Genomic DNA, 8,757 nt, shown 5'->3' with positions numbered 1-8,757 from the left:
CTAGGAAGCCCCGCACCTCCCCGCCAGCTTCCGGAGTGCAGCCAGCACCTCCTTGTTCCTCAGGCTGTAGATGAGGGGGTTCAGCATGGGGGTGAGCACATTGCTGAACACAGACAGTGCCTGGTCTTGCTCTGGGCTGTGGGAAGAGGTGAAGCTCATGTAAATGAAGATGTTCGGACCGAAGAAAAGACTCACCACCGTGAGGTGGGAAGAGCAGGTGGCCAGGACCTTCCGCCTCCCCTTGACGGAGCTCATGCGGAGCACGGCGAGGAAGATGAGTGTGTAGGAGGCTGTGATGAGACCAAAGGGGACGACCAGCAGCACCACACTGGTTACCACCACCACCGACTGATACACGGATGTGTCCTCACAAGACAGCTTGATGAGGACGGGCACCTCGCAGAAGAAGTGCTGGATCTCCCGGGACCCGCAGATGGGGAAGTGCAGAGGGTAAACTGTGTGAACCAAGGAGCTGGCTGAGCCTCCAACCCAACACCCAGAAACCATGTGCAGGCAGAACCTGGGGCTCATGATGGCGGGGTAGCGCAGCGGGTTGCACACAGCCACGTAGCGGTCATACGCCATGAGGGTCAGGATGAGGCACTCAGACATCCCCAGCAACAGGAAGAAGAAGCTCTGTGTCCCGCAGCCAACCCAGGAGATGCCCCTCTCCCCTGTGAAGAAGTTGGTGGCCATCTTGGGGACGATGGTGGAGGTCAGTGTCAGGTCGATGAGGGAGAGCTGGCTGAGCAGGACGTACATGGGCGTGTGCAGCCGGGCGTCCCCCAGGATCAGGACGATCAGAAGGGCGTTTCCCAGGAAGGCCAGGACGTAGATGAGGACCACGGCGGCATTGAGGAGCAGGGAGTGCCGGGACCCAGGGAAGAGCCCGGCCAGGAGGAAGTCCGTGGCCGAAGAGGCGTTCCCACCCACCATGCCGCTGCACGGCCACGAGGGAGACCACTGGAGTCACTGCCACGTGTGACACCTCGTGTCAGTCTGGGGGCCAGAAGTTCTAGAACCTTACCCCCGGCTCCGGGTTCTTACATAGCGTTTGCCCCCATCTCAGGGAGAGCACTTTCCCGTGTCTCTTGAACAATCGCCTGACTTGGTAAATACAGAAGACTGGACACACGATCCACGCCAGCACTAACCGGCCTCTGCTGAGCTGAGTTCTTCCGATTTTCTTCTTTCTTTCTAAGTTGGAGAATCCTGTAAATACTAACACCCATTTCTAGAAATACAGGCTTAAACTGCTGTACACTGTTGATGTTAGCTGTGGGACCTAGCTAACAACTTTTGTGCATCAGAGCAAAAATGAAGGAAATTCTAATCAGTTCTTTCAATTTGCCTTTATAAATTATAAATCAATTACTTGGTTTCATTCTAATGAAATATCCTACTGTTTGCTTGCCTCTTGGTGGGTAATTGTCCTTATGCTATACATAGGGTGAGAGAAATTGCTAGACGCACAGAACTGCCAACCATCAGTTTTCTGTTTTACTGACCAAGGAAAGCTCTTGTATTCAATAGAGAATCCTGCACCCACAGTGACTGATGAAACGTCTGTCCTGTGCTTAGACACAGACCTCGAGCTCTGCTCAGTGGTCTCCGCGCTCCCGGCCCCGCTGCTCGTGCCGCTGCACCTCTGCTCTCTGCAGGGTGAGCAGCTCCAGGAGTGCAGCCCCCGCACTTGGACAGACACCTGCATGCAATGATCTTCTGGCGAGCGCCAGGCCTTTCCCTGGCAAGTCGGCTCACCGAACAGTGGCCGCCCCACCCCAGCCGGGAGAGACAGTGCTGCCAGGCAGAAGTTTCCAGATGCTCGGCCTCCCGACCAGAGGGGCTCTGCTCAGCACGGTCAAAACTCCCTGAAGTCCAGTCTGTTGCTGCAGCCAGAGACCCCTAACGTAAAGCCACGCCCCGCTCGGGCTTACACTGGCTGTTCTCCCCTGGCCGTCTGTATTCACAGTACTGTGTGGCTTTTGGACAAAAGATCAGTTAAGAAGAAAAACCACTGCTTTGACTTGAGCCGTCGCTCTGGTGAACTATAAAATGTGGCGGGACTGGCTGACCTTGCCGGCCAGTGACCATGAGCACAAATTCACTTCTCACCACACTCACATCAGTTCAGGGAGTGCCAGCGATGAGTGTGTGGGCAGCCTGCGTGGTCCACTCACTATCATAGCACACTTGCTGAGCGCTCATGAGGGCAGCAGTGACCTGGGACAGGGCCTAAGCAGAACAGAGGCCAGTGTGCAGCGCTGCCCAGCACCAGCCCCTGCGGTGCCCCTTGACAGTGGGCGTCAGCACCTTTAACTGTCCCATTCTCTAATCTGCCCGCGCTCCAGACACCACCTGTCTGTCATAAGGCTGTGGGCTTACAACTCAGAGAATGCAACTGTCAAGTTTAGACACAGCCAACTGATCTTAAACACTAAAAACTGGAGCAAAGGAACATTCAAATGTGTCTAGCTCACTCCCGCTTTAACTTAACAATCATCAGACTTTTACTTTGTATCTTGTAAATGCATATTAACTAGCAGCCAACCAGCTGAACCAAGCCGGGGATACCTTTTAGGAAGGAAAATCTGTGGGGACTGAAACCACACCCTGACAGTGTTCTTTGAGTAGAAATGCAAACATCACAGCAAAGAACTCTGCATCACTTCATACCATAAAGCCTATTTCCCCATTGCATGATTTCAGCTGACTAAGCCTTTTTGGGGTCAGCTCTGAACATGTTTCTGTTACTTGCTTTGTACACAAGAACACTGAGCCGTGGGAGGGAAGAGTGTGATGCTGTGTGCGTTAGCCTGTGGCCCCAATGCAGTCTCCCAGGTCCTGACGACTTTCCCGGCTCTGGGCCCCTCTTCTTAGGGTGCTCGAGGTTGGGCTGTGAGGGCACAGACAGCACAGGCATCGACAAAGTCAGCAAACGGCCATAGCTCAGGAAGCAAACCACCACAAGCCACAGGATAAGTTCACTGGGTCGTCCTACCTGCTGACTGCGTTTGGGCACATGATGGTGCCCCGTGTTCTACTGGGTTTGGGCAGACAAGAGTACAGATCACACCACAACCCCTGCCTTAAACCCTCGACAAAAAGCAGCTCAAAATGGATCAGTATTTTAAACGTAAGACGAGAAACCTTAAAACCACTGGAGGAAAACACAGGGCAAGGACTCCAAGACATCGGCACAGGCAGTGGCTTTTTGGATCAGACTCCCAAAGTCCCAGCAATAAAGACAAAAGTAGACAAATGGGAGTGCATAAAGCCAAGGAGCTTCTGCACAGCCCAGGAAAGCGCAGAGGGAGGAGAGAGCTGACAGAATGGGATCATATGTCTGCAAACCTTGCATCTGGATCTTCCACACAGACCCCAAACAGAATACCGATTCCAGGCAGACTTCCCCTCGACGCGGACCCTGAGCAGGCTGAGCCTAACACAGGCGCTTCCTCCTGTGACAGACACAGTCGCCGAAGTCTGACATGTGCGAGAATCAGCATCGGCCACGAGAATTCTCTACAGAACGAGCGTTACCAGGCAAGCAGTAGGATGTGTTCCTTCCTGTCTGGCATTGGCCTTGTGCACTGCTTGTGTCCAGCCCCTCCCCCGTGGGATCCCGTGCTGACACAGGACCTTCCACAGTCACACACGGCTTCTCATGGTGCAGCATGAGTCCCCTCTGTGAAGGGGAGTGAGTGCAGCTGGCCCCACGCAGATGGAGGATCACGCATTTCTGCAAATGCCCGCCGTGTCCACGGTTCTGAACACTCGGAAGAGGGGAGGCTGGTGTGTATTTCAGCTGAGCTCTGCCCGGCAGAGCTGTAATTTGTCATCAGGTCTGGGGCTGAGACCTTCACAGGGAACAGCCCCGGGAGCAGAGTCCCCAGACTCCAATTAACTTGGATCTCAGACCAAAACAATGAACCTCAGAAATTAGGAAAAACGGTGTGAAACAGATTTTCCTCACCATGGAAAATATTCCAGTGCTTCCAGCCCCACAGTGAATGCAAGGCAGCATGAGGACAGGTGGGGCCCGGGCACTGTGGACTTCACGTGAGGAGGGTCGGCTTGCACTATCCTCACCCTCTCTCTCACACTCTGAGAACTCCCCCGTATGTCTTATAACGTAGTTCTTTCTGAAGCAGCTGGAGAATCCCATAGCTTCTTTTCAGTGTATAAATAATATTAATACTGGGGATCAAACAAATCTAAATGAAAAGACCATGTCTCCCACTTGGTGACTATCATTTGTTCAGATAACTTGATTATCTGAGCATTATATATGGTATCTGTAATGGCCTCACCAGGGTACGTCTCTTATAATTCTATAAGATGTGCTGTACCTCGGCTGGCGCCGTCTCTCTCTAGGCTAATCCTCCACCTGCTGCGCTGGCACCCCAGGTTCTAGTCCCAGTTGAGGCACCAGATTCTGTCCTGGTTGCTCCTCTTCAAGTCCAGCTCTCTGCTGTGTCCCGGGAAGGCAGTGGAGGGTGGCCCAGGTGTTTGGGCCCTGCACCTGCATGGGAGACCAGGAGGAGCACCTCCTCCTGGCTTCGGATCAGTGCAGCACTGGCCATAGCAGCCATTTAGGGGGTGAACCAACGGAAGGAAGACCTTTCTCTCTTTCTCTCTAACTCTCCCTGTCAAAATAATAAAAGACATGCTGTACCGTCCTCTAGAATGTTCCCCAGCCAGTGAGCGTGACGAACATCGCAGCCACCCACAGCCGGGTCTCTTCTCCCCACCTGAGGTCCCACACATCCTCTGAAGTCCCAAAACTTCCTTTCTCTAGGAACAGTCTGAGGGCCTGGGACTCATTCAGACATAGGCACAAGAAAAACAACAACAAAAAATTATTGGGTGGGGCTGGTGCCATGGCACAGTAGGTTAATCCTCTACCTGTGGTGCCAGCAACCATCTGGGCACCGGTTCTCCTCCCAGCTGCCCCTATTTCAATCCAGCTCTCTGCTATGACCTGGAAAAGTAGTGGAAGATGGCCCAAGTCCTTCAGCCCCCGGACCTATGTGGGAGACTCAGATGAAGCTCCTGGCTCCTGGCTTTGGATGTGTGCAGCTCAAGCCATTGTGGCCATTTGGGGAGTGAACCAATGGACAGAAGACCTTGCTTTCTCTGTCTCTCCCTCTCACTGTCTGTAACTCTAGCTCTCAAATAAATAAACAAAATATTTTTTAAAAATTATTGGAAAATAATCAGTAAACACACATATCCACTGAATTCCTTTGGCACCAACGGGGAATTGTCAGCTCAAAGTGAATGGAGAGAAAGGGAGGCAAACAGGTGTTTTCCATGAGCTGGAGACAAAAGCATCAGAGTGAAACTTGTATCTCCACGTGTTAGAAAGGTCCACACCTGCAGCTGTCAGGAGGCTTCTAAGGACCAGGACAACTTCCCTGGGCTGTGCAGTAGAGCACTAGACAAACCGCTGTTTAGGCTGAATGTGGACGTTATCAAATACATGAAGTTTATATACCTTAAATAAAAGGTGTCTAGGTTAAAAAAATTAAAAAGAATATAGCTCCTTAAGGACAAAGACAACACTGATTTATTTGCTTGTTTTTGCGTTAATTATACATAATTATCTTTATATATTTATGTATGCATGTATGTATATCACATCTGATTTATCTTTATATCACCTGCACTAGTGGCTAGCAAAATACTACCAAATCCGGCTGGCTGCCTGTTTTGGGCTGGCCTGTGAGGTAAGAAATTTATGGAAGGGGCCAGCATTGTGGCATAACGGGTAAAACTGTAGCCTATGATATAGGCATCCCATGTGGGCACCAGTTCATGTTCTGGCTGCTCCACTCCCAGTCTAGCTCCCTGCTACAGACCTGGGAAAAGCAGCAGCAGATGGTCTAAGAACTTGGGCCCTGCCACCCAGATGGGAGACCCAGATGAAGCTCCTGGCTCCTGGCTTCAGCCTGGCCCAGCCTTGGCTTTTGCGGACATCTGGGGTTTGAACCAGCAGGTGGAAGATCTCCTTCCCTGTCTCTCCCTCACTCTCTGCAGCTCTGACTTTCAAATAAATAAATCTTTTTTTAAAAAAAGAAAATCATGTACGATTCCAATTTCAGGGCCTCTAAACACAGTTTATTGGAATATGTCAGGCTCATTCTGGCACACACTGGCCGCAGCAGTGTCCACACCTGCAGAGCTGAGAGCTGTGACAAAGCCTGGACCATTTACCATCTGCTCTTTACAAAGGTGTGTCAGCCTGTGGCTTCCACTACCTCTCTGCTTTGTGGACATCATGAGGGGATGATACCGCCTTCAGTGGAGTCGCCTTTCAGAGAGAGGAGTTGATACCGTATGCATACGATGGTGGATGAGGGGACACCGTTAATTCTCGTTCATTACAGATGAAACAAACCTGCACTTGACAGCATCCTCTTTTTATGATAAAAGGGATGCTATGGTGCTTAACGCAACCTACTTTTCAGGGAAAATCTACAAGAGCTCAGTGATAGCCCCTGTGTGCTGTTGGTCTAAAGCTGGTATCTTTTCTACGAGAAATAACCACAGCACCTAGGACTGGTATGTCTCCATGACTGCTGTGAAAGTCTTCTGTAAACTCATCAATGAAAGCATCACACACTGTTCCCTCTATGTGGGAAGTCCAGGCTTAACTCAGAGGTGCTGCAGGTCTGGTTCCAGACCACTGGGATAAGTAAACACCACAACAGACTCACAGACCTCCTGGCTTCCTGGCCCGTGTAACAGCTGTGTCTGTGCAACGCTGTAGTCTGTGAAGTACAGGGTTGCATTACGTACACACCGTCATGGGCACAGGAGCACAGGGAATTCTAACAGTCCTCAGCCCAGTAGGTCAATTACGGTTGACAACAGTTAATTCATTTTTCAAAACAAGTAGGACAGAGAATTTTGAGTGTTCCCAAATTGAAGACATTCTGCAAGTTTGAGGTGCTGGATACCAAGTTACCCTTATCTGGTCATTACGCACTCTGTATGTGTGTTGACATGACACACTTTACCCCTGTACTGTCATGTGTTGATGAAAAATTACACCTGTGTTTTAAAACACACTTTATTGCCTTAAAAATGCTAATGATCACCTAAGCCTTGAGCAATGCCTAACCTCTGCTGGTGCAGGGTCCCACCTTGAGGATGGCTAGGAATGGTAGGGGCATGGCAGTCTCCCAACGTAAGACATCCATGGGGTTTGCCTCATCAGCTCTGTCCCTGTAGCACACCATGCTGGAAAAGATGATGGCATTTTATGCCCCAGGTTCTTTCAGATTTGGGCTCAGTCCCCTCGAACGGTGCCACCGGCTGCCCGCTGAGTTTCCATCATTTTCTAGATGCTGTGGTGTCACTGCAGCCATGGGCACAGCCTCTTCACCTCGATGGGTTCTCCCTTCAGCACCTGCTCCTGCGCACCAGCTCCACCTCGGGTAATGCTGAATCCTGAGACCGCGTCACCTCCAGCCCTGGCTCTCACTGCTTACACCACATCTGCACTCACCTCCTCCCCTGAGCCCTTGCAGTCACCTGTGGGGATCGCAGTGGACGTCTTCCAGACTCCTGCACGTGCAGGAAAGTTCTCCATGAGCGATAATGGGGCATTGCTTCCAGAACCTTCCAATTCATTGTGCCCACCTCCAACAGAGGAATCATCGTCAATGGGGTGGAAGCCATGCAAAAAGCAAGTCTGAACGCGACTGCAGGGTCAAAATCTCTCCTCAGCTCATGGGATGCAGAATGGACACTGGTTAGCAGGCAGGGAGCTCTCACGAGAATACGGTTTTCTAGGATAAATTTTATTGTGTGCATATTTAAAATATACAGAAGATATTATAGAGAATGATGTTATGAGATATATAGAGAGAGACAGAGACAAAGAGAGTACAATGATCACTCTAGTGAAGCAAATCCACACACACACACACACACACACACACACACATCTCATACAGCTGCCTGTTTCCCCCACGCGGCAAGAGCAGCGGTACTGTATGCCTTTAGCAGAAGTCCTGAACACGACGCACTGGGACGATGCTTCCCGCCCACCTGAGCAGACCCCACGGCCAGGCGAGGGTCCTGGGCCTGTGTGCGCTTCCCCGTGGTGATGCTTCCCGGAGGACTTGCTAAGGGACAACTCTCCCAGCATCTGGGGTAAAGCTCTCCCTGCAGCCACACCCAAGTCGCTCCAGTCTGTGCAGCCACCTGGGCATGCGGGGCCTCTCATGCAGAGTTATCGAGAATTCAAGAAAGCAACAGGAGCATGAAACCAGGCCTGCGCCCTTCTCCCCTTCTCCTCGGAGCTGTGCCTGGCTGAGAGACAGCTGTGGTCAGGGCGTGGTCCACGCCACTCCCCGGCCAGCTGAGCGCAGCACCACTGCTTGGTCAGCGTTCAGATACTCAGCAAGTTTGTCGCTACTTCCCTGGCTGAGTTTTAAGGAATCTTTTTGCACAAAAATACGAGTTTTCTTCCTGACAGCTTGCACTGCCATCCTCACACATTTGCCTTCCCAGTTCCCATCCATTTGAGACCAACTCCCTCCAGCACAGCCTTCATAAATCCTCACCATCATCTAACTTCTTGAACCCATGACAGCATTCTTCTTGTTTTCCCCCAAATAAACCATTTATTTAAGGAACACAAACTTCATGCATTTCAGAAATACAACTTTAGGAACACAGTGATTCTTCCCACCGTACCTGCCCTCCCACTCACTCTCACCCCTCCCCTTCCCTCTCCCATTC

General features: G+C 51.2%; 1 protein-coding gene across 1 annotated transcript; it reads right to left on the bottom strand.

The window, feature by feature from the left end:
* LOC100339698 (olfactory receptor 2L3-like) lies at positions 1-1,177 on the bottom strand. The gene has a single exon (XM_089335828.1). The coding sequence runs from the start codon at positions 934-936 to the stop codon at positions 1-3; it is 936 nt and encodes a 311-aa protein (XP_089191954.1). The 5' UTR covers positions 937-1,177.
* Between the last annotated feature and the right edge of the window lie 7,580 nt (positions 1,178-8,757).

Source organism: Oryctolagus cuniculus, chromosome 6 (assembly GCF_051225735.1).
Source record: "Oryctolagus cuniculus isolate XC-2025 breed Fujian yellow rabbit chromosome 6, ASM5122573v1, whole genome shotgun sequence".
In the NCBI taxonomy this organism is placed as follows: domain Eukaryota; kingdom Metazoa; phylum Chordata; class Mammalia; order Lagomorpha; family Leporidae; genus Oryctolagus; species Oryctolagus cuniculus.
This window is presented reverse-complemented; position numbering and strand designations above follow the sequence as displayed.

Excerpts from the sequence above, each read along its gene's own strand:
- LOC100339698 (XM_089335828.1), bottom strand. The coding sequence starts at position 936 with ATGGTGGGTGGGAACGCCTCTTCGGCCACGGACTTCCTCCTGGCCGGG.